Source organism: Sebastes umbrosus, chromosome 1, assembly GCF_015220745.1.
Source record: "Sebastes umbrosus isolate fSebUmb1 chromosome 1, fSebUmb1.pri, whole genome shotgun sequence".
NCBI lineage: Eukaryota > Metazoa > Chordata > Actinopteri > Perciformes > Sebastidae > Sebastes > Sebastes umbrosus.
This window is the reverse complement of record NC_051269.1, coordinates 42,124,860-42,148,740: the sequence shown is the minus strand read 5'-3', so window position 1 is coordinate 42,148,740 and position 23,881 is coordinate 42,124,860. Positions and strand designations below refer to the sequence as shown.

Sequence of the window (23,881 nt, the reverse complement as noted above, 5' to 3'; positions counted from 1 at the left end):
ACATAATTTACTTGATGAATTCCTCAGGATCTCACTGATAGATGGCTCAACACAAGTTGTATTTACCCCCCTAAATAAAAATAAGGCTTTACAAAATTAAAGTTAAACATTAAAAGGTACCTTGTGAAGTTTTTCTCAACACGTGATTCACATCCTGCTGTTTGTTTCACGCCGCTCTGCTGGTCTACGGTTGTTGGTGATAACGTGCCAACAAAGGCAGTGAAGGAGAAGACTGCCAGCAGGCAAACAGGGACGTAAACTATAAACTTTTCTTTTTTTAATAGCTTTGCAGAAAATATTTTTTATCATGTTTGTTGAGCCTTCAAAATACACAGAATGCATTTTAGTGAGAATATAAACACCTTCTGTTGTGTTGTCCACGGGGCGGCTTTAAATCTCATCTTGTGATGAATGTTGGTGAAAAATAACCAACTAAACTGATTTGATAAAGGAAAATAAATATTTGATAAAAGTGACGCTCAATTTGATATTTTCAATTTTAGAAAACCATCCTTAAGGTTCCAACTGTTTATATTAAACAACAGCTGTTGATTTAGAAACAAAAACAACTTTTTGTGCACTGAAGGCGAGGCACTATAGGCAAAAACATTTTTTCATACACTGGTCAATTTTTAGATTTTGGACTATTTTGCTTCCATAAAACGTCTTCTTTCAGTGGAAAGAAAACATCCAGATACACATTTAGGTGTTTATTTTACTACTTTGACTATTTGTGTCTGGAGATTTCTCCTAAATTCACCAAAAGTTAGCATTAGATAATGCCTCATTTGCATATTTAAACATAACATTTCAGAAAACTTAAATACTTGTCTTAACGTCAGTAATCAACTGGGTAAGTTTCATGCGGATATATATTAGTTAAATATTTTACCCCATTCACCTGTAGTGTCTTCAAAATGTAGGAAATTCTACAATCCATATCTTTAAAATTAGTTTTTTCTCAGACTCTGAGCCAGAAATCTCCACTTCAGCAGCTCTTACATCAACCAAACCTTCCAGTTTCATTCCTCTCTGTATTCTGAAGGTTTTTACAAAGAGGTTTATTCATATATCATTCATAGCCTGATTTATACAACCTATTATTCCTAAAAACATGGAGGAAATTTATTCTTTATGGCATTATTTTCTGATTTATGGAGCAATAAAAAGAGATATCCAAAATCCCCTCAGTAAAAACCTTTGACTCTAATATGTCAACTAAATGAAACAAAGATTTTGAACCTGACTTTATCCAATGTTCAGATTACTGTTCTGGAAATGTATGCAAATTAGCACAAAATCTAATAAGATAATGCCTTATTTGCATATTTAAATTTACAATTTCAGAAAACTTGTAAATCAATAATAATTGCATTAATGTCAGTAATCAACTGGGGACATTTCGTGGTGATATCTATTAGTTAAAATGTTTTAACCTTTTCACCTGTAGCATCTGCGACGGATGTTTTGATATCAGCGATTTCAATCCATGTATGGATTTGTGCCTGTTCACATTTATGTCCATTATTAAGACTGTAGTTACTCAGCATCCACCATGAGTCCTTTATTCAGTCCAGTCCAGCAGTCCTTCAGTCAGAGAGGCCCTTGAAGTTGGGTTCTGCTGTGTAAGGAGGTAAGGAGGTCTTCTGGCTGAGAAGTTTGTCCATGATGGCGATCTCTGCGTCCCTCTTCTCCACCTGGTCTACGGGCGTCCAGGACATGTCGTGTTGAAGTTTGAAGGCACCGACGAACGTGTGAGGACAACTCGGACCCCATTCCTTCAGAGGAGGAGACAAAAAGAGGTCGCTATGGTGAGATGTAGAGCTGCAACGATGAATCGATTAGTTGTTAAATTAATAGCCAATGAGTTTGATAATTGATTAATCTGTTTGAGTCATTTTTTAAGAACAAAAAAGAAATTTTCTGATTCCAGCTACTTATAACGTGATTATTTTCTGGTTTCTTTACTCCTCTGTGACAGTAAACTGAATATCTTTGAGTTGTGGACAAAACAAGACATTTGAGGATGTAATCTTGGGCTTTGGGAAACACTGATAGACATTTTTCATAATTTTCTAACATTTTATAGACCAAACAACCAATTGATTAATCGAGAAAATAATCTGCAGATTAATCATAAATGAAAATAATCGTTAGTTGCAGCCCTAGTGTGAAGTGCACTACTTACTCAAAGTCAAAAGACCCTTTTTTCCTTCTAGAAATCAGTTAACAAATCCACACTCCCTACCTAAAACATTTCTTTTGTTCAAGAGCAGAAATGATTTGTTGATAAAGAGTCTATTGTCAGATATTATTCAAACTATTTTGATAGTCAATTAATCATGGAATCATTTTTCAAGCAAAAATGCCTGAAATTAACTAGTTCCAGCTTCTGAATTTTAAGGATTTTCTTTGTCTTAAGTCAAAGTAAGATGACAAACTTTGGGTTCTGAATTGTTGGTCAGAGAAAACAAGTCATTTGACTTAACTTCTGCCTTTTGTAGTTGGCAATTTTTCACTAGTTTTTGACATTTTTTAAGACTAATCAAGATAATAAATCAGCAGAATAATGGACGAAAACAATGATGATTAAATAATCAGCAGCCAAATTATTTTTTTTATGTTTCCAACTTATAAAAAGGTTTAAAAGAATCTTGGTTCTGGGTTTATCTCTTCAGCTCCCTGTCTTGATTACAACTGATTAAATTTGCTGGTGACCACTAGAAACCCTCTCCGTACCTGAAAAACATGCAACCAGTCAGATCCAACCTAACCTGCCTGTGTTTTGACCACCTGCTCACTATCAACTCCCTTCTGGGTTACATGACCTTTGAACACCAAACGCATCCAACTGTCCCCATTAACATAGAAGCTTGCAGGCGTTTGGTTAGACATTCACGTGTTGTTTGAGGAACTCTCCCTCGAGGGGAAGTTAAGCAACAGGTTCTGTACTGGTTTGTTGCAACACTTCGTGTCCATGCAGGGTGACGTAACATTAAAGGGTAACTTCAGTATATTTCAACCTGGAACCTATCTTCCCATGTTTTTATGCAGAAATGTATGGAGGACGGAACCTGCCAAAATCATAAATAAATGAATAAATAAATAAATAAATGTCATTATATGTAGCAAAAACCTTAACCTGATCTGACAGCCCCTCATTTACATAATGAGGCATAAAGAAATGTGTAAAGAAAATAATACAGAAAAAAATAAGTTTGGGGAAATAAATCATGGGTGAAATGCAAAGGGAAAATCATAAATAAATAAACAAATAAATGCATAAATACATACATTTAAAAATAAATATAAAATAAAGGCAAAAATAAATAATATAAAATTAAGAAATTAATAAAAATAAATAAAAGGGATCATTAAACAGTAGAGTAAATAAATAAATAAATAAAACATAAGGGAATTAATACAAAGATAAATAAATAAAGAAGCAAATTAAAACAGAAATGTCAATTTATGTCACATTTTATCAATTAATTAATGGTTACATTTATTTATTATATTTGCTACATTTAATTACATATTTATTTATTTATTTTGGCAGGCTTTGTCCTCCATATAAGTGACTAACGGGGACAACAATTTTTTAAATTGGTCCAGTATTGAGGGAGAACGCTACTCCTCAAGTGTTTGTTTTTGCCACTGAAGGCTCAGATTGTTATTATAAAGGTCTGACAACATTATGGAAAGAACCCTACAGAGAAATAAAACCTTTTCTTTACCTTTCGCTTTCTGTTTGTTATTGTGTCATGTGACTTGTTGCCGGTGGAAACGTGAGTGGGAGTTAGAGAGAGGAGTGCCGGTGTTGTCAGAGTTTGTTGTGTTGGTACAGATTTCCACAATGTGGATGCAATGCAAGATCTTAAAACAAGACTTCTCCGAGACAGACACAAAATGAAAACAGACGGGATCAAGTGAAAGGTGAAGAAAAAACTTTCATGTCCTTTCCATAATGTTATAAAAACAACCTGAGCCTGTCAGTGGCCAAAACAAGCACTTTGAGTGAACGTACTGTACATTGACGATGAGAAGTTGCCCCAAATGATGACATTAAAGTCCGTTTAGCGGCTGGCGGCTGCAGCGTTCTCCCTCAATACTGGACCAACTTCAAACATTGTTGTCCGAATTAGTTATTTAGACACAAAAACATGGGAAAACCGGTTGAAAAATACTGAAGCTACCCTTGAAAGGCAGCTGATCAATCTATCAGTATGTATCAGTATAATGCAGACCTTAGGAGAGATGATGGAGAAGTAGTTCTGTCCAGACGGCCGCTCGTAGAGGTAATACATGTTGCCTGGCTTCTTCACGATGTTACAGGCAGCGTGGTGGAGGTCAGCGTCTCTTTTAGCATCTTCTAAAACCTAGAAAGAAACAAGAAACATATGTGTACTGGACTGAAAGCATGTCTTCTGTTCTTCTTTTCTTATCTGGTGCAAGAATTCATTTTTTGTCTTACGTCTTTTTTTCTATTTATTTATTTTATTTGACTGTTTATTTAGGAGGAACAATGCGCAAAACATATATTGTACCAGATATAGCTAAAAGTTCATTTTCATCTGTAGTCTCTGGGCGGAGGCCACGGCCCTTTTGCAAATAGGCTGTTGTTATACAGTACAGTAATATCAGGAGGAAAACATGTTTTTGCTTGCACTATGATCACATGAGCTGGACCACTTTGGTATCTGGTCTCGATCACAATCCCCAAAAATCCATTTTGGAAGGGTTAAAACTTGCCCAGTATATGTATACTGGCATGGTCAGCTACTCAATAGCTACAGTCAAGTAGTATTTAAAAAAGAAGCATTTGTGTATCCCTACCATATTTACAACAGCAGCCCGTTCATTGTGTTTACTGGTGTTTTTGCTGCTTACCTTTCTCGCCTGTTCCTGTAAGTATCTGATCTGATCAGCAATGACTGTCAGTTTGTTACAAGCGTTGGCTTTAGTGAAATCATCTCCCTAAGAGACAGAGGTAAAAATAATTTAAGGCACGTTATATCCACAAGTGGTGTTGCTGTGTATAACTCGAGAGTTTGAAATACATTTTTCTTTAAATAAATCACAGTCCATACCTTTTGTACTTGTGATGCCAAGGCCACCAGGTCCATGGGGTCTCCCACTCTGTTGGTCTGGTAGGAACTAACCAGTTCTAGCCCGCTGGGGGCGCTGCTGTGCTCAACCAGAGTCACTACAAAAACCACACAAGCAGAGTTACATCACAGTTACTGTATATAACACATGTAACCGAATCATCAGGAAGAATGTTATCTCTAATGCTACTACAACTACTGTATTACTGCCGGTGCTGAAACTACTGCAACTGCTGTTACTATTAATAATGGCACAGTAGCTACTGTACTATCACAACAGCTGTTACTACTATGATTACATATAAACAAATCATTATTCATATATGTAACATTAGAGCTGCAACGATTACTTGATTAGTTGTCAACTATTAAATTAATCGCCAGTTACTGTTAATCGATTAACCGGTCATTCTTTAAGAAAAGGATTCTATGGTTCCAGCTTCTTAAATATGAATATCTTCTGGTTTCTTTACTCCTTTATGACAATAAACTCAATATTTCTGAGTTGTGGACAAAACAAGACATTTGAGGACGTCATTTTGGGCGTTTGGGAAACACTGATCGATACGTTGCACCATTTTCTGACATTTTTATAGACCAAACAACTGATCGATTAATCGAGAAAATAAACAGATTAATCGACAATGAAAATATACAGACTTTTTTCCTGCTTTTTTGGACATGTGTCAGACTTTTCTGCTGCCCTTTTTTCTGACATTTTACGTTTTTTTGTGCCTTTTTTCGGCACATTTTAAGCATATTGTTTAATGCTAAATGCAGTACCTGTGAGGGTTTCTAGACAATATCTGTCATTGTTTTGTGTTGTTCATTGATTTACAATAATAAATATTTACATACATTTGCATAAAGCAGCATATTTGTCCACTCCCATGTTAATAAGAGTATTAAGTACTTGACAAATCTCCCTTTAAGGTTCATTTTGAACAGATAAAAATGTGCGATTAATTATGGACAATCATGTGATAAATCCCGATTAAATATTTGTAATCGATTGACAGCCCTAAACAACATATAAAATAAAATAAATAAATAAATATATTTAAATAGTAATAAAAAAAATGTGCGATTAAATATTTTAATCTATTAACAGCCCTAAAACAAATACTTATTCATATATGGCATAGTGATGTAATGTACTGACTGTAATAATATATGTATTAACACTAGAGTAATGTTAACTTAGTTTAACCAGCTCTTCCATCTCCATAAGCTTGGACAGTATTTCAGCAACAATGTAGCAACAACAAACCCGTTCATACTGCAGCAGCTACTCTGATACATTGTATTCAGTTACCATTAAGAGCAGATGACATAGTAACATAGTAACACACTGGTTTCCTGTGAGGTGGAGAGGTTTGATACAAAGTATCCATCAGGGCTCATTAGAGTTCTGTTTACCTGTGGTGGTCCTGTCTGGCTGGTTGGGGAGGCTGACCGTCCTGTCCATCTTGTCCATGTTGTCTTCTATCAGTTTTAACTATAAACTCGTCTCTCAGGTGATTGTATCGAACCTTTCTGTCCACCTGCTGGTTTTGTAATCAGCTCATATTCAACCAATAATACCGAAGCCGGAGCGGGGTCCTAAATCTCCACCCCCGTTTTGCCTACTAGTGTGTCCTAATTTGTGCCTGTTTAAAAAAAACTTCGTAATAAAAAGCTTTATCAGAGCAATTAATTAATATTTTAAACATGCAAACCTTTCATCACACTTATCACTGAAATAAAATCAAATTATGTCGTTTATTTTATATTCTATTCCCATAATTACTTGGATTTCTTTTCAGGCACATCAAAAGACGCCCATGATCATCAAAGAACATCTAAAGAAGAGGAGATGATTCACTGCTCAGAAACCAAACAAGCAGAAGTCGAGATATCGCCTCATAAAAACAGTTACTGGGCTACATTTGTCACATCAACACCTTCACACCTTCTATAACCTCACATAAACCCACAGAGATATAAAGTATACTAGATATAAGTCTTACAAAAGTCTTGTTTTGGAGTTTTCTGCCATTTCTTTACATGGTTTCCCTCATGATGCATTGCGCGCACACTTACACAAGCTTTGACCAACGTGGTGGGAGTAAAAGTTGTTTTCCCATTATATAAGTACATATATTTTGTTCATTTGTAAATGACAACAGTGAAAGTGTTTAATATAGCCCTATACCGTGGTGGAAGAGGTATTAAGATCCTTTGTTTTTGGGTAGAAATGGAGCAGAAATAAATTTTAAAAAATCATAAATACATACATTTAAAAACATATATAAAATAAATAAAAAATAAATGCAAAAATAAATAATACAAGATGAAAAGAATTAATCAAAATAAATACATAAATAAATAAAAGGTGTCATTAAACAGTAGAATAAATAAATAAATAAATAAGGGAATTAATACAAATATAAATAAATAAAGAAGCAAATCAAAACAGAAATGTCAATTTATGTCACAATTTATCAATTCATTAATGGCTACATTTATTTTTAATATTATTTTTGCTACATTTAATGACATATTTATTTATTTATTGAGTCATTCATTTATTTATTTATTTTATCTTGGCAGGCAACTTTTGAAATTGGTCCAGTATTGAGGGAGAACGCTACTCCTAAAGTGTTGTTTTTGCCACTGATTGTTATTATAAATGTCTGACAAAATTATGAAAAGAACCCTACAGAGAAATAAAACCTTTTTATAGATGTAAATTGTTCCTTCTGTGAATCACATCCTGAAACTTGCTTTCATTTATTCTGGTCCTATAAATTTACATGGGAATTGTGGAAAGATGTCAATAATTTTATACTTGTTAACATTTTCTCAGATTTTGCACTGTACTATAGAAATATTATATTTGGTTGCTATGGTTACAGTGACAAAGACAGTAATGCATTTTTTTCTTATTCATTTAATTTTTTAATTCTTGCGAAGTTGCACATTCACAAGTGTAATTTTACCCCAAAAAAAGCCTAATTTCTTCGTATTTATGAAAGAAATGGAATTATATCTGGCAACAATTTCTGCCTCACAAAACAAAAAAGCAATGAAAACAATGAATATATGAAATATCTTTAAAGTTTTTAGGTAAATTATTGTCATACTCTCGCGTGTTTTTTTTTTTATTATTATTTATTTATTTTTATTTTCTGATTGTGTTTTTATTTTATTTTATGTTGGTTTTGTTTCATTTCTGTTGTCCTTTTATGTTTGACAGCTCTTTGTTTATGTTTTAGCAATGCTTCTTTTGTATGTAAATGTGTTTAATGTTTTCTGCTGTTACTATGGATACTGCCATTTTGAAATATGCTGAAAGGTTATTACGGGATTGTTGAATCGGAACATGAATATTATATTCCATTTTATGCTAATAAATCCCCCAAAATGTTACACACTCTTCCTTTAAGTTGATGTTTTTATAACTTTTCAACTTTTTTTGCCCAGTTTAAAACTTTAGTTGGGAAATTAATAAAAAAGTAATTGTATGTAATGTAATGTAATAGGTTACAACTAAAATAATTATATTACTTAGTAATAACCTATTACATTTCTAAAGTAACCTTCCCAACACTGCTTATATTGCATTTTTCCTTGCACATTGCAGGCCCACAGTTGTTCTATATGACATTATTATAATTATGTCAGTTTATAACATTTGTCAGAAAAGTAATCAAATGTAATAACTTACATTACTTTGATGAAGTAATTAAAGTAGTTAGCCTACGTTACTTAAAACATTTGCTAGAAAAGTAATAAAAAAGTAATCAGATGTGATGAGTTACATTGCTTTGATGAAGTAATTAAAGTACTTAAATTACTTTTAACAGAGTAACTAATAATCTTTAAACTATTATATTTCTAAAGTAACCTTCCCAACACTGCTTGTATTGCATTTTTCCTTGCACATTGCAGGCCCACAGTAGTTCTATATAACATTATTATAATGATATCTACATGTGTACGAGTAGTTCTATATGACATTATTATTATTATAATGATGTCAGTTTATAACATTTGTCAGAAAGTAATATAAAAGCTAATCAAATGTAATGAGTTACATTACTTTGATGAAGTAATTAAAGTACACAATATATGGCATTATTATAATGATATCTACATGTGTATAGTTCTATATTGCATTATTATAATGATATCTACATGCAGTAGTTTTATATGGTATTATTACAATGATATCTACATGTGTATAGTTCTATATTGCATTATTATTATAATGATATCTACATGTGTATAGCTCTATATTGCATTATTATTATAATGATATCTACATGTGTATAGCTCTATATTGCATTATTATAATGATATCTACATGCATTATTATTATGATATCTACATGCGTATGGTTCTATATGCCATTATTATAATGATATCTACATGCAGTAGTTATATATATTATTATAATGATATCTACTTGTGTATAGTTCTATATGGCATTATTATAATGATATCTACATGTGTATAGTTCTATATTGCATTATTATAATGATATCTACATGCAGTAGTTTTATATGGTATTATTACAATGATATCTACATGTGTATAGTTCTATATTGCATTATTATAATGATATCTACATGCAGTAGTTTTATATGGTATTATTACAATGATATCTACATGTGTATAGTTCTATATTGCATTATTATTATAATGATATCTACATGTGTATAGCTCTATATTGCATTATTATAATGATATCTACATGTATTATTATTATTATGATATCTACATGCGTATAGTTCTATATGCCATTATTATAATGATATCTACATGTATTATTATTATTATGATATCTACATGCGTATAGTTCTATATGCCATTATTATAATGATATCTACATGCAGTAGTTATATATATTATTATAATGATATCTACTTGTGTATAGTTCTATATGGCATTATTATAATGATATCTACATGCAGCAGTTCTATATATTATTATGTATTTTATATGCATGTGTATGTGGGCTGTGGGGGTGTTTCCAGGGGCTCAACTCTGCAAACTCCACCTCCAGACCAAGTTGGAGAGAAAAGTTCCACCTCCTCTCCTCTCCTCTCTCTGCCTGCCTCTAGTCTCTCTGCTCCGGCCTCCTGTCTCTCTGCAGAGCCTCTTGAGCACCATGGAGCTCCGTTACTCACCACTGCTCCTCTTCTTCTCCTTCTTCAGCTGTATTGTTCCTCCTCTGGTCGCCTCCTCGGAGCCTCTGGAGCCGTATGATTTCCTCTTCGACACGGCAGTGGAAGCCTACTACAAGTCGGACTGGCTCACCGTGATCCTGAACATGGAGAAGGCGCTCCGGAACAAAGCGACGGTCCGCAGCGTGAAGGCTCAGTGCCGGCTCGGCTGCTCCAACCAGACCGGCCTGGGAGCTCCCATCCCGGGGGCCGGATCCGTGGACGACCTGGGCTTCTTCCAGAAGATCCTCAAACGAGCAGACTGCGTGAACTCCTGCGAGACGGAGAAGCTCGGATCTCCCACTCTGCACCAGGTCACTGAAGATGTGAAGCTGGAGTTCAACAAGAGGACCCCCTATAATTACCTGCAAGTCGCTTATTTTAAGGTATTATAACTGTTATGTTAATGCATCACACATAACATAGCAGTAAGTTCATGCTAAAGGTCCAGTTTAAAACATTAGTTGGGAAAGTAATCAAAAAGTAATCAAATGTAATAAGTTAGTTGTTGCATTTTTCTTTGAATATTGCAGGCCCTCAGTAGTTCTATATATATATAATTACCTGCAAGTTGCATATTTTAAGGTATTATGAGATATATAAGTATAATCAGTGTCCTATTGTTAAATGCATCACACATAACATAACAGTAAGTTCATGCTAAAGGTCCAGTTTAAAACATTAGTTGGGAAAGTATTTAAAAAAGTAATTGTATGTAATGTAATGTAATAATTTACATTCCTTTAATGAAGTAACTAAAATAGTTACATCACTACATTTCTAAAGTAACCTTCCCAACACTGCTTATGCATTTTTCCTTGCATATTGCAGTCCCTCAGTAGTTCTATATGACATTATTATTATAATGATATCTACATGCAGTAGTTATATATGGCATTATTATTATAATGATATCTACATGTGTATGCAGTAGTTCTATATATTATTATAATGATATCTACATGCAGTAGTTCTATATGGTATTATTATAATGATATCTACATGTAGCAGTTCTCTATGGCATTATTATTATAATGATATCTACATGCAGTAGTTCTATATATTATTATAATGATATCTACATGTAGTAGTTCTATATATTATTATAATGATATCTACATGCAGTAGTTCTATATATTATTATAATGATATCTACATGCAGTAGTTCTATATATTATTATAATGATATCTACATGTAGTAGTTCTATATATTATTGTAATGATATCTACATGTAGTAGTTCTATATATTATTATAATGATATCTACATGTGTATGCAGTAGTTCTATATATTATTATAATGATATATACATGTAGTAGTTCTATATATTATTATAATGATAACTACATGCAGTAGTTCTATATATTATTATAATATCTACATGTGTATGCAGTAGTTCTATATATTATTATAATGATATCTACATGTAGTAGTTCTATATATTATTATAATGATAACTACATGTAGTAGTTCTATATATTATTATAATATCTACATGTGTATGCAGTAGTTCTATATATTATTATAATGATAACTACATGTAGTAGTTCTATATATTATTATAATGATAACTACATGCAGTAGTTCTATATATTATTATAATGATAACTACATGCAGTAGTTCTATATATTATTATAATGATATATACATGCAGTAGTTCTATATATTATTATAATATCTACATGTGTATGCAGTAGTTCTATATATTATTATAATGATATCTACATGTAGTAGTTCTATATATTATTATAATGATAACTACATGCAGTAGTTCTATATATTATTATAATGATATATACATGCAGTAGTTCTATATATTATTATAATGATATCTACATGCAGTAGTTCTATATATTATTATAATGATATCTACATGTGTATGCAGTAGTTCTATATATTGTTATAATGATATATACATGCAGTAGTTCTATATATTATTATAATGATATATACATGCAGTAGTTCTATATATTATTATAATGATATCTACATGCAGTATTTCTATATGGCATTATTATAACAACTGAGAAACTGTTAGTGGAGATCTCAGTGGAGCTTTGACTGATGTGTAGTTGGAGACTGTAAATGTCCCAACCCCCCAAAACAACCAGAGACAGCCTGCCACGTCTTAAGGTGGAGTCAGCTCCTGCAGAGTCTGACGGTCAGACGTCGGTTTCTGGGATCCAGCTGTTTAAAGCGATGCTGCTTTCAGATGCTCCGGATAAAAATCATAAAAACAAAGACTAACTGTGTTGGCACATCGGAGTAGTTTTAGCTGTGAAGTGAGATGGGCATATAATTATATAATATTCTTCTCTATGTCTGAAGAACATTTTTATATTCACTGTTTTCTTGGATTGTTTTGTGTGAATAGTCGAAATTACTACTCTCAGACAGAACTTGAAAGCAGCAACATAATAAAAAAAACAGCTGGTGCAGAATTTGAATCTGTGGAAGAAATAATCTCAAATATAACCACTATGTTTTTATATAATAATTCTTCTTATTATAAGTATTATTGCCACATTGAGGGAAAAAAAATCAGAGATTTAGAGAAAAAAAGTCGTAATATTACGAGAATAAAGTCATAGCTTAACGAGAAAAAAAGTCGTAATATTATGAAAATAAAGTCATGACTTTACGAGAAATAAAGTCGTAATATTACAAGAATAAAGTCATGACTTTACGAGAAATAAAAGTCGTAATATTATGAAAATAAAGTCATGACTTTACGAGAAATAAAGTCGTAATATTACAAGAATAAAGTCATGACTTTACGAGAAATAAAAGTCGTAATATTACGAGAATAAAGTCATAGCTTAACGAGAAAAAAAGTCGTAATATTATGAAAATAAAGTCATGACTTTACGAGAAATAAAGTCGTAATATTACAAGAATAAAGTCATGACTTTACGAGAAATAAAAGTCGTAATATTATGAAAATAAAGTCATGACTTTACGAGAAATAAAGTCGTAATATTACAAGAATAAAGTCATGACTTTACGAGAAATAAAAGTCGGAATATTACTAGAATAAAGTCACAACTTTCCGAGAATAAAGTTATTATATTACAAGAATAAAGTCATAACTTTACGAGAAAAAAGTGTTAGTAAATATCTTACAACTACAATAAATTCTGTTTATGTCATGCTAGTAGCACTACCAGCTGATGCACATATTATGCCGAGGAAAATAACTTTGGATTCAGCTATTAGTTAATTTTACAACTTTTAGGACATACTGATTTAAATGAGGGCCATTAAAGTTTTCATACTGGGAAGTTCATTTACCTAAAAAAAAAAATGATCCTCTGATTTACAGACGTCGCTGTATACATCCGTGGCCACAGACTCATTGGCGTTTTCAGTCCTAAATGGCGGCAGTGGCTGTTGTCACAAAAGCAACAGAGTTTCGTCTCTTTGCTTCTAGACTCTTTGCCGATACTTTGGTACCAAGTTGACCGCAAATATACGGAGGCTACTCTGAGTTAAATTATGATGCGTTCATGATCTATTTAGTAAAAATGAGTCTTTGGTGAAGGTAGGTTTTCATGATGAGTCCAAATGTAATTAGTTAGTTTTTGATGAGAAACTTGAAGCGGATCATCAGGGATTAATAATACATTTGCAAAGATTTCTGGTATTGTGACATCGCCTAGTGATAATATATCACTATGTTGTGTTCATGGTTTGTTCCGCTGCCTCAAGTGGGCAAAAAAAAGATTTATTGCTGCTTTAACGTAGAGGGTTGGATAGACTAAACGCTGTCTGGGAGGCACATAGAAGCAGTCAAATAGGGTCTGCAGGTTCTGTTGTTCACTGATCAACACACCTTCAATCAGAGGACGAGCTGAACCCCTGTATGTGTGTGTGTGTTTATTTCAGATCAATATGCTGAACAAGGCGGTGGCCGCTGCCAACACGTTCTTCCTGGCCAACCCAGATCATGTGGAGATGAGACAGAACCTGGAGTACTACAGGATGATGGCCGGAGTTCAACCGGAGGATTTCAAAGATCTGGAGGCCAAGCCACATATGGTGAGAGCAAACGCCTTCTTTGATGAGTTCATGGCCTTTCTGTCCTCTTTAGAGGGCGACTGATTGTCTGTAATGTTTATTTATTTTGCTCACATCTCAGTACGTTTTGGTTCAGTATATAATTTAGATCAGATTTCAGATGGTCCATTCTCTGCAGTAAAACTGTCACAAGCCTGAGGTTGCTGCAGCTGGCCAACTTTAAAGTTTTTAAATAGCTATACAGATGTTTTGGCCGGTGGGATGACAGCTGTAAAAAAAGTGTGAAATATAGTGGAAAATACAAATCACCTTTTTGGACTATTATCTCTAACTATTACTCTTTTTATTCTTAATACTCTGAACCTTTGTACATACGTCTTACCTAGGTCTTTCCTTTTTCAACACTCACATTGTACATGTTTTTAAATTCAAAACTTTTAAATATTTTTAAAGAGAATATAATAAATAATAATAAAATATAATAATATTTTAATATTTTAATTTTTTTCAATTCCATATTTATGTTTCTTGTCTATTCACCATTTTTATTTTTATTTATTTATTTTTATTTTAACTGACTATTTTATTTTATTTGTATATTTATTTATTTATTCATTTTGTACACTTGTTACAACACTTGTTGGGGGGGGGGGATATCTATCAGTCCAAACATATTTGTGCAGTGGATTGCCAGAGTTGTATTAACAAAATTCAGAAATAAACTTTGTTAAAAAAAAAAAGAAAGTCCTTTAAGGCAAAATTAAGCACCGACGAGTCGTTTTAATAACCTTGTGTGCACTTTGTTATTACCTTGCTATCACCTAGAAAAGGACACTTTTATAGCACTAGTAGTATTACTCAACCAGCTGTGATGGTGACCGTGATCCTCTCTCTCTCTCTCTCTCTCTCTCTCTCTCTCCTCAGGCCGACTTCCTGCTGGGGAAGAGCTACTACAGCGACGACTCGTTCGGCCTGGCGGCCGATCACTTCGAAGCGGCGGTAGACGAGTACTTCACCGCCGATAAGGAGTGCAGAGCGCTGTGTGAGGGAGCCTACAACTACGACGGGTACAACTACATGGAGTACAGCGCTGACCTGTTCCAGACCATGACAGGTGAGACGGTGAATGTGCAGAAACAATTAATATTATGAAAGTTGAGAATTTGCTGACCAATGTGTGTAAATGTGTGTGTGTGTGTATGTGTATGTGTGTGTGTGTGTGTGTGTGTGTGTGTGTGTCAGACCACTACATGCAGGTACTGAACTGTAAGCAGCACTGCTCAGTAGAGTTGGCCTCAACCGCTGGCAAAGACAAGCCCTTTGAGGACTTCCTCCCCGCGCACTTCAACTACCTGCAGTTCTCCTACTACAACAGTGAGTCCAACTGCCCTTTCCTTTTCCTTTATCCAACGTCCTCGACTGTAATGGACGTAGAATTAAACCCCAAATCTACAGAGATTTACAGCATCTACAGTATTTCTGTAAAACAACAGTTATAGATTTTAAACCTGCTCTCCACCCTCCACTTCCTGTTCCCTCTCTCCAGGTGAGAAGTACGAGAAGGCCATAGAGTGCGCTAAGACCTTCCTGTTGTTCCACCCCAACGACGAGGTGATGAACCAGAACCTGGCGTATTATTCTGCCGTCTTGGGTGAAGACAAGGCAGGAACTATATCAGCCAGACAGGTACGGCCGCTCTGACTGACACCATATTTATTATAGTAGTGCAGTTATTTTTATAATCTTAATATCTGTAACGATCAGCAGTACATCAGCCCACACAACATGCGGTGAGAGAAAGATCGCCTCCGTTAGCACTCCAATGGACTCAAGGGCACAAAAGAGACATTAAAAAAGAACTGATGGTAATCTAAAGCACATAAACGCTTAGCTGCCTTTTAAAGAAGCAATAAGTATGAGTTTGTGTTTTTTTTACTGCCCCCAGGCTCTAAATGTCCATATTCTGCAGTATTTATAGTGGGTTAAAAGGGTTGTGGATCAATACTAATGATGCTGAATGATGCTGAGATTTCTGGCTTTCCCAGCTGAATAAAAACACTCCCAGTGTGTCGGCGTCTGGCTGATTATTCACCCCCCAAAAAAAACTAAAACCAAGTGAATTTCCTGCATGTTTACACATTTATATTTATTGTGCTATCCATGATAATGAAAGTTAACAAACTAATTGGAAATGCAAAAGAAATTGCTTTCATATTAATTCACCAACCTTACTTAAAACTAGGGCTATCAATCGTTTTTTATCTGTTCAAAATGAACCTTAAAGGGAGATTAGTCAAGTATTTAATCCTCTTATCAACATGGGAGTGGACAAATATGCTGCTTTATGTAAATGTATGTATATATTTAGTATTAGAAATAATTTAACAACACAAAACAATAACAGATATTGATCCAGAAACCCTCACAGGTACTGCATTTAGCATAAAACAATATGCTCCAATCATAACATGGCAAACTGCAGCCCAACAGACAACAACAGCTGTCAGTGTGTCAGTGTGCTGACTTGACTATGACTTGCCCCAAACTGCATGTGATTATCATAAAGTGGGCATGTCTGTAAAGGGGAGACTCGTGGGTTCAGTTCATTTGTTTTACCTCCAGGTGGTGAAACTGTACATTCAGCAGTCCATACTGGAAAAAGAGCTGCTCTACTTTGGATACGAAGCCTTCGGAATCACCTTCGTAGACCCGGTGAGTCATTAAATCGTTTGTTATCGACCACATGTTGCGTATTTGATGCAGCGGTTTCATGCAGGATGATTTTTACTGTCATATTGTATTCAGGACACGTGGACTCCTGAAGATGTCATGCCCAAGAAACTGAGAGACAAGCAGAAGTAAGATTGAAGACACTGACACCACAAACACACACATTTGTGCAGGTCAAAGTGATGTTAAGGTCATTCTACGTATCTGTGTGTCTCAGAGCCGACAGAGAGACCGCGGCGAGGATCACAGAGGAAATAGGAAACCTAATGAAGGAGATCGAGACTCTGGTCGAGGAGAAGAAGAAGGATTCTTCAGATGTGACCATGATGATAGCGCCGCAGGAAGGTGAGGATTTCACCCAGATTACTAGTGAGATGATGGTGCATTTGTTCCAAATGATGTAGTCTTTAATATTTAATACAATAGATATAGAGATATAGAGACGCCAGCATGCCCACTGTGCCTGGCAAGAGGTTCCCTGGAGCACATCCTAAGCTGCTGCCTGACAGCCCTGGGAGAGGGGAGGTACACGTGGCGCCATGACCAGGTCACTACATCAGTTCCCAACAAGGCACATTATGGCCTTCGTCAGGGCAGGGGAGAAACCTCAGGCAGAGCGGAAGACCTCAACTGGGCCGCTAGCCTCTGCTCGTGACTGGCAGCTGAAAGTGGACCTTGGGAGACAGCTGAAGGTTCCGGAGCACATTGCGAGAACGACACTCAGACTTGGTCTTAACATCTGACGGTTCAAAGCAAGTGGTGCTCTTGGAACTTACAGTCCAAATACCTTGAGCTGCTATAGAGGCCTGCAGAGGAAGTGGGTGGAAAGCCCGCTGTGAGACTATCAAGGCGGGCTGCAGGGGATTTCCAGGGCAGTCTCTACACCGGGCACTCAGGCTCCTCGGCATCAGAGGGTTGTAAGAGAGAAAAGCCACCAGGAACATCACTGAAGCTGCAGAAACAGCTTCAAGGTGGTTGTGGATCAAGAGGGGGGATCCATGGCGTAGCGGGCTGCTTGGACACAAGCCGGGGACCGATCATCCCCGGTTGGGTCGCCCAGGTGAGGGAGTCTGATGATCAAAGACCAGAAACACCAGATGACCCTGGCTCCATCAATGATGATGTGTCCAAGCCGCACCATCTACATGCAGATGGTGTTTCTTCAAACTTTAATATTTAATATAATATTTAAACAAACTACAGTAAAAATTAACATAAAGTTACTGTGAGGAACTTTTAACTGGTTATGAAACCGTCTCTAATTAATACTGGTGCCTCTTAATGACCTACATCGTTAAGTAAACAAGACCATCAGCAAGAAGATTGGCTTTTTCTATATACTTATTCTTAATGCTTGTCGTCGGGTCGATTCCCCGTGAAATCAGATTGAACGATTTACGGCACGCACGTTCACCAGAAACTCCTTCAGCTCAGACTCCAGCGGGGCCTTCAGTAGCAACCAGCCCACCGCGGACAGACCCAGATCCGGCTTCGCTGCCGCCTTCGACCTGCAGTCGGAGCTCCGACGGGAGGTGGAGAGCTCTGCACCTGGCAGCAGCATCGGCTCCTCCTCCAGCCAGGAGCAGAGCTTCGCCTCTCTGCTCCGCCGGTCACCGCTAGGAGCCAACACTGAAACCACGCTGCTGGAGGCCCAGGCCACATTGTTGGGCCCGCTGGATGGAGAACCAGAATCAGGACTGCACGGGGCAGACTGTCAGACCCTGCTGCAGTAAACTGAAAGTTCCTCGTAGTAACTTCAACTACAGAACCTGAGAAAGTCTCCCCTCGTCCTAAAATGGTCCTAAATCAATACTAGAGTACTTCCTTGTTTATGAATGAAGCGGTACATGAGTTGTATGTGTTTGACCAATCAGCGACGATCATGCCTGCAAACTCCACCCCAAAAGTTCCTGTACTTTCAGAAAGTACTACCCCCCCAACCAGGGCCTTTTTTGGTGATAAAAAGGTCCAAGAAAATGTCCCAAGAACTTAATTTAGACCCTGGTCCCTGCGGTGGAAATGCACAGAGTTCCTCAAAAGGTTCTTAGTTCCTGGGGGGAAAGTTGCTGCAGTGGAAACGGGGCTAAAGGTTCAGTCTTTGACAGTCACTCTCCTCGATCCTGTGACCTTTTCTAGGCTCTCTAGGGGGTGCTGTGTTGTATGACGACATCAAGGTGACCATGACGTCCACGCAGCTGAACGGCTCTCAGCGGGTGCTGCTGGACGGGGTGATCACTGACGACGAGTGCAGGGAGCTGCACCGCCTCTCCAACGTGAGTTACCGAGAGAATGAAGCTGCTCACAGCATATTCACTGAACTTTATGTGTCAGTCTTTCCTATCAGAGTGTTGATGATGATGTGGATATTTCCCAGGCAGCTGCTCTAAAAGGTGACGGCTACAGGGGGCGCCCTTCCCCCCACTCGCCCAGTGAGATGTTCCAGGGAGTCACTGTCCTGAAGGCTGTGAAGGTCTGAAACATTGTTTAAAGTACTTATTCAAAGAGACTTTTGACCTACGTTGGTTTTCATCCCATTAAATGACGTTTCCTCCTCCCGCAGCTCGGACAGGAAGGAACGGTTCCCCTGAAGAGCGCTCGTCTGTTCTTCGACCTCAGCGAGAAGGTGAGGAAGGTGTTGGGGTCGTACTTCGGTCTGGACGCTCCGCTCTACTTCTCCTACTCCCATCTCGTCTGTCGCACCGCCATCGATGGTGAGTCCGGCAGGGACAGTTTGAAGAGACTAATCCACTACTGTCTCTTCGAAATATCTCTCGTTTTGTCCCCAGTGATGATGTTGTGGATTGGTCTTTTCTGTTGGATCATTCATAAAACGATCTGTTTGATCTATCAACTAAAGTTCAGTCTTAAAAAGTAGGAAAATGGGTAGAGGAAGGATTTTCACTCAAGTGTTTTTGAAGTTTTCAAAATCGTTTTTAAGTCAACAACAACGTGAACACAAGAAACTCCCAAATTCCCTTCATCCACTCATTCCCAACCAAATTACATTAAATTAAAAATAGGTGATGTACGTTTGTGTGTCGCCACTAGGGTTGTCAATCGGTTCAAATATTTAATTGTGAGCACGATAGTGTCCATAGTTAATCACAATTAATCGCAAATTAATCACACATTTCTTATCTGTTCAAAATGTACTTTAAAGGGAGATTTGTCAAGTTTTTAATACTCTTGTCAACATGTATGTATATATTTATCATTGGAAATCAATTATCAACACAAAACAATGACAGATATTGTCCAGAAACCCTCACAGGTACTGCATTTAGCATAAAACAATATGCTCCAATCATAACATGGCAAACTGCAGCCCAACAGGCAACAACAGCTGTCAGTGTGTCAGTGTGCTGACTTGACTATGACTTACCTCAAACTGCATGTGATTATCATAAAGTGGGCATGTCTGTAAAGGGGAGACTCGTGGGTACCCATAGAACCCATTTACATTCACTGATCTGGAGGTCAGAGGTCAAGGGACCCCTTTGAAGATGGACATGACAGTTTTTCCTCGCCAAAACTTAGCGTAAGTTTGGAGCGCTATTTATCCTCCTTCATGACAAGCTAGTATGACATGGTTGGTACCGATGGATTCATCAGGTTTGATACCAGTATCTTCAATCTAGCTTTTAAACTGAGCCCACTAAAACATAAAAATCGCAGGTTGTGTTAAAGAAAATAGTGGCTTTAAAACGAATTTGCGTTAACGTGTTATTATCACGTTGACTTTCACAGCCCTAGTAGATACACACCCAGTTCACGACAACAGTTTTCTCTAAATAATAACCTCAGTATTCCTTGCCACAGTAACATGCAAGTCTCCTGGATAATTTACTTCAGTCTTTTTGTTATTACGGTTCTAACTTGTCTCTGCTTCTGTTGTTCGTTCAGAGAAGCAGGAGGACCGCGAGGACCTGAGTCACCCGGTCCACGTGGACAACTGTCTGCTGGTCTCTGAGCTGAACGAGTGTATAAAGGAACCTCCTGCATACACACACAGAGACTTCAGGTGAGCACACACACACACACACACACACACAGAAGTACACTACCGAGTCTATCCTTCAACCAGACGACCCCACATAACCTCCTAACGTCTGTCCCCTGCAGCGCCATCCTTTATCTGAACGATGACTTCGAGGGAGGAGATTTCATTTTCACTGAGTTGGATGCTAAAACAGTCACGGTAAACATTCAGCTTTTATTTGCATATTTTTTTGTGCTGCCCCGCGTATAGATGAAAACAATAATAAACGTCAAGCTAGCACTGCTATTAAATTGTTGCATGTTCTGTACGTTCGGACTTCTCCAGGCCGAGGTGCGTCCACAGTGCGGCCGCGTGGTCGGGTTCGAAGCGGGGCAGGAAAACCCCCACGGTGTCCGAGCCGTCACCAAGGGTCAGAGGTGTGCTGTGGCGCTGTGGTTCACCCTGGATCCTGCTCACGAGGAAAAGGTACGTACGATCTCTGCGGAGTAACGTCAACGTAACTAGGAATCGCTCTGCATTATCCGTTAGTGTGTACAGTTAATTACGCTTACTGATTGTTTTGCAGTAAACTTCTAGGTAAACTAGGTTTCTTGCTCCCAGTTTGGAGAAGCAGACAGGAGTAGCGGAACGGAAGCTAAGCAACTTACTGCTGTAGACGCCATGTTAGTTCGGATACGAAAGTCACACAATAACACAAACTAACTAACCGATGGATGCAGCGGTGAAAATATTCTAAATACAGTGTAAAAACCGAGGTAGAACTGAAGCCGTCATATCGCTCTCTTCAAAGCCACCAGACTCCATTGACAAAAGCAGTAATTTTACCTCGTAGAACACGGGAGTATACGTACAATTCCACTTCCCCAAAATCCAAACTAACCCTATAAGTTACTAACTTTGACTCAGCTAGTGCTAGCGATCACGTTATTAACTAGAGCTGTCGCAGTTAACACGATAATGACGCGTTACTGCAAATTCACTGTAACGGCACTAATTTCTTGAACACATTAACACAACATGTGATTTTTAGGTTGTAGCGGCTCAGTTTCAAAGCTAGAGTGAAGATACTGGTATCATATGAAACTATAAAACCTAAAGAATCCATCGGTACCAACCATGTCATATTAGCATTTCGCAAAGGAGGATAAATAACGCCCCAAACTTACGCTAAATTTAAGTGAGAAAAAACTGTCATGTTCATTTTCAAAGGGGTCCCTTGACCTCTGACCTTCAGATCAGTGAATGTAAATGGGTTCTATGGGTACCCACGAGTCTCCCCTTTACAGACATGCCCACTTTATGATAATCACATGCAGTTTGGGGCAAGTCATAGTCAAGTCAGCACACTGACACACTGACAGCTGTTGTTGCCTGTTGGGCTGCAGTTTGCCATGTTATGATTTGAGCATATTGTTTTATGCTAAATGCAGTACCTGTGAGGGTTTCTGGACAATATCTGTCATCGTTTTGTGTTTTTAATTGATATCCAATAATAAATAGATACATACATTTGCATAAAGCAGCATATTTGTCCACTCCCATGTTGATAAAAGGATTAAATATTTGACAAATCTCCGTTTTACATTTTGAACAGATAAAAAATGTGCGATCAGTTTGCGGTTAAATATTTTAATTGATTGAAAGCCTTAGTCATAACCGATTGATTAGCTTACTGTGATAACCTACGTGGGCGTTTCCATCTGAAAAACTTGGAAAAGAACGCAGATGGACCCGTCCTAATCATTTAACCAGTGGCTGATGCTCTACAAACATCCTCATCATGAATCTAATCCAGTATGAATAGAGTTTTTGTCTGCGTCTGGTGTCGACATTTTGATTCTTAATTGGCTAATCATGCCGTCTGTTTTCCCCTCAAACGTTTCTTTTTCTGTCCTGTAGGAGAGAATCCAAGCTGAGGACATGCTGAAGATGTTTTCTACCCCTGTGGACGCGGAGTTCATCAAAAAGGAGGAGAGCGACACCCCCGAGCCCCGGCCGACAACAACACCAGAACCTCCCGCGCAGGCTGACCGGGTCAAAGCGGACGATAAGCAAGATGACAAACCGGCGGAGCAGAAGCCGGACGCACCAGCAGACACGCAAGCGAAGGACAAAGTGGAGGCGAAACCAGTCAGCAAAACAAAAACGGGCGCTAAAGCCAAAGCTGCTCCTAAAGCGAAGGCCAAGGAGGCAAAGACGGCAGACAAACCTGCTGCTAAAAAAGACGGTAAAAAGACGGTTAAAACACAAGCCAAGCAGGCAGGGAAAAAGGACGCAAAACCAGCTGGGAAAAAGACAGTAAAAGTTGCCGCCAAGAAGGACTCCAAAAACGCTAAAGCTGACGCCACGTCGGCCTCAGACTCTCAGAGCGGGAAGGTGGAGCTGTGATCAGACGGCTCCTGTGACTGTGTCTATGTGGAGTCTGTTATTTTCTACAAGGTCTTCTCTGTGGGTGGGTGAATGAGTGAAAGGTTGAGTTAGTAAGTTCACTGCAGATGTCACTGAAATCATAACTTGAGTGCAATCAAACTGACAATCACAGCTAGAGCGCCCAAGTTAAGAGTTAAATATGAGCAGAACTTTTCTGTTGTGTGTGAATCGTTGAAATAAAAGTGATGTTTCTAAATTATGGTGAGTTTCATTTAGAGGAAAAAAAGAAATGTTTTTCATGAACTGATCAATTTTGAGATTTTGCTTCCATAACATGTCTTCTTTCAGACTAGTGGAAAGAAAACATCCAAAATACACATTTAGGTGTTTATTTTACTACTTTGTCTATTTGCGTCTGTAGATTTCTCCTAAATTCACCAAACGT

At 37.3% G+C, this 23,881-nt stretch overlaps 2 protein-coding genes across 2 annotated transcripts; one reads left to right on the top strand and one right to left on the bottom strand.

The window, feature by feature from the left end:
- Window positions 1–1,543: 1,543 nt before the first annotated feature.
- Window positions 1,544–6,704, bottom strand: c1h1orf50 (chromosome 1 C1orf50 homolog). Its single transcript, XM_037783794.1, has 5 exons — window positions 6,528–6,704; window positions 5,091–5,206; window positions 4,891–4,977; window positions 4,248–4,379; window positions 1,544–1,778 (listed from the first exon to the last, which is right to left on the bottom strand). Exons 1-5 carry the CDS (start codon window positions 6,583–6,585, stop codon window positions 1,590–1,592), a joined length of 582 nt encoding a protein of 193 aa, XP_037639722.1. The 5' UTR covers window positions 6,586–6,704; the 3' UTR covers window positions 1,544–1,589.
- A 3,470-nt stretch (window positions 6,705–10,174) lies between these two features.
- p3h1 (prolyl 3-hydroxylase 1) lies at window positions 10,175–23,695 on the top strand. Its single transcript, XM_037783533.1, has 15 exons — window positions 10,175–10,704; window positions 14,205–14,357; window positions 15,261–15,450; window positions 15,579–15,710; window positions 15,883–16,022; window positions 16,959–17,048; window positions 17,142–17,194; window positions 17,284–17,411; window positions 19,203–19,339; window positions 19,441–19,536; window positions 19,627–19,777; window positions 20,970–21,087; window positions 21,189–21,264; window positions 21,391–21,531; window positions 22,966–23,695. Exons 1-15 carry the CDS (start codon window positions 10,264–10,266, stop codon window positions 23,452–23,454), a joined length of 2,535 nt encoding a protein of 844 aa, XP_037639461.1. The 5' UTR covers window positions 10,175–10,263; the 3' UTR covers window positions 23,455–23,695.
- Window positions 23,696–23,881: the final 186 nt, after the last annotated feature.

Bases quoted from the DNA above. Each gene is read 5' to 3' on its own strand.
- c1h1orf50 (XM_037783794.1), bottom strand. From the start codon at position 6,585: ATGGACAAGATGGACAGGACGGTCAGCCTCCCCAACCAGCCAGACAGG. The intron at 4,978-5,090 runs GTATGGACTGTG...TCTGTCTCTTAG, and splicing joins TGGCATCACAAGTACAAAAG to GGAGATGATTTCACTAAAGC. The intron at 4,380-4,890 runs GTAAGCAGCAAA...GTTTCTTTCTAG, and splicing joins TACAGGAACAGGCGAGAAAG to GTTTTAGAAGATGCTAAAAG.
- p3h1 (XM_037783533.1), top strand. From the start codon at position 10,264: ATGGAGCTCCGTTACTCACCACTGCTCCTCTTCTTCTCCTTCTTCAGC. The intron at 15,711-15,882 runs GTGAGTCCAACT...CCCTCTCTCCAG, and splicing joins GCAGTTCTCCTACTACAACA to GTGAGAAGTACGAGAAGGCC. The intron at 16,023-16,958 runs GTACGGCCGCTC...TTTTACCTCCAG, and splicing joins GAACTATATCAGCCAGACAG to GTGGTGAAACTGTACATTCA.